The 1,204-nt window shown below is 45.5% G+C and overlaps 1 protein-coding gene across 1 annotated transcript in view; it reads left to right on the top strand.

Moving 5' to 3' along the window:
• Positions 1–637: 637 nt before the first annotated feature.
• LOC106511328 (WD repeat-containing protein 17) overlaps positions 638–1,204 on the top strand; it is a gene marked incomplete at its 5' end in the record, with an annotated part of 17,446 nt that continues 16,879 nt past the window's right edge. Inside the window, 1 exon segment of the mRNA XM_014000082.1 lies at positions 638–768. Coding sequence (XP_013855536.1) covers positions 638–768 — 131 coding nt within the window.

Raw genomic sequence — 1,204 nt, 5'->3', positions numbered from 1 at the left:
CAAATCTGTGCGTACAACGGTTCTTGCATGAGGTCCAATGACCCAAAACATAGAAGTAAATCAACAACTTCAACAAAAGAAAACACACCTTCTGGACTGGCCCAGAGTCCTGACCTCAACTCAACTGAGGTGCTGTGGCCTGACCTGCAGACACATTCACACCACATATCCCAAGAATATTACTGAACTGAAACAGATTTGTGAAGAGGAACGGTCCAAACCTCCTCCTGACCGTTGTGCAGGTCTGATCTGCAGCCGCAGGAAACGTTTGGTTGAGCTTACTGCTGCCAAAGAGACTCAAACAGTTATTAAATCCAAAGGTTCACAGTCTCTTTCCTCCCTGCACTGTGGATGTTTACATGATGTTGTGTTCAATAAAGCCATGTGGTGTAAGTTTAAGCAGACTGTTGGTCTATTGTTGTGACTTAGATGAAAATCAGAACACATTTAATGACCAATTTATGTAGAAATTCAAGAAATCCAAAAGGCTTCACATACTTTTTCATGCAATTGTATGTGTTTTATCCACTAAGGACAGGTGTGACTGAATGTGAGAAGATGATAAATCACTCATAAGACCTCTGAGAACATGATTACACCCTTGGTTCTGACGCTGCCGGTCCTGGTTTCTCTGCAGACACAGCAATGGTTCCTGGCTCACCGCCGCTGCTCTGCGGGAAAGTGTCCCGAGACATCAAGCAGGAGCTGGACAAACTGAGTGGGGACATCCGGTCCAAGAAGCTGCGCTGGTTGTCTGAGTGCTTCTCGGTAAATTTATCATTTATAAGTTTAAATCCATGGCAAAAGTTATTTTTAAAATATGTTTTAAAGGGGTGAAACAACATCAACATAACAAGAAATTAATGTCCACTTTGTGACATCTGTAACATCTGTGAAACATTTCAAGTAAAAAGAGCTGTGCTAAAAAAATAAAAAATAAAGAGATATGTTTCCTCGTCCAGCCTCCAGGGGGCAGCAGTAACCTGTGTTTCTTCCTCCAGCCTCCAGGGGGCAGCAGTAACCTGTGTTTCCTCCTCCAGCCTCCAGGGGGCAGCAGTAACCTGTGTTTCCTCCTCCAGGGGGCAGCAGTAACCTGTGTTTCCTCCTCCAGCCTCCAGGGGGCAGCAGTAACCTGTGTTTCTTCCTCCAGCCTCCAGGGGGCAGCAGTAACCTGTGTTTCCTCCTCCAGGGGGCAGCAGTAACC

Source organism: Austrofundulus limnaeus, unplaced genomic scaffold (genome assembly GCF_001266775.1).
Source record: "Austrofundulus limnaeus strain Quisiro unplaced genomic scaffold, Austrofundulus_limnaeus-1.0 Scaffold2682, whole genome shotgun sequence".
NCBI lineage: Eukaryota > Metazoa > Chordata > Actinopteri > Cyprinodontiformes > Rivulidae > Austrofundulus > Austrofundulus limnaeus.
The sequence above is the reverse complement of the archived record's forward strand: the minus strand, read 5'-3'. Positions and strand labels throughout refer to the sequence as shown.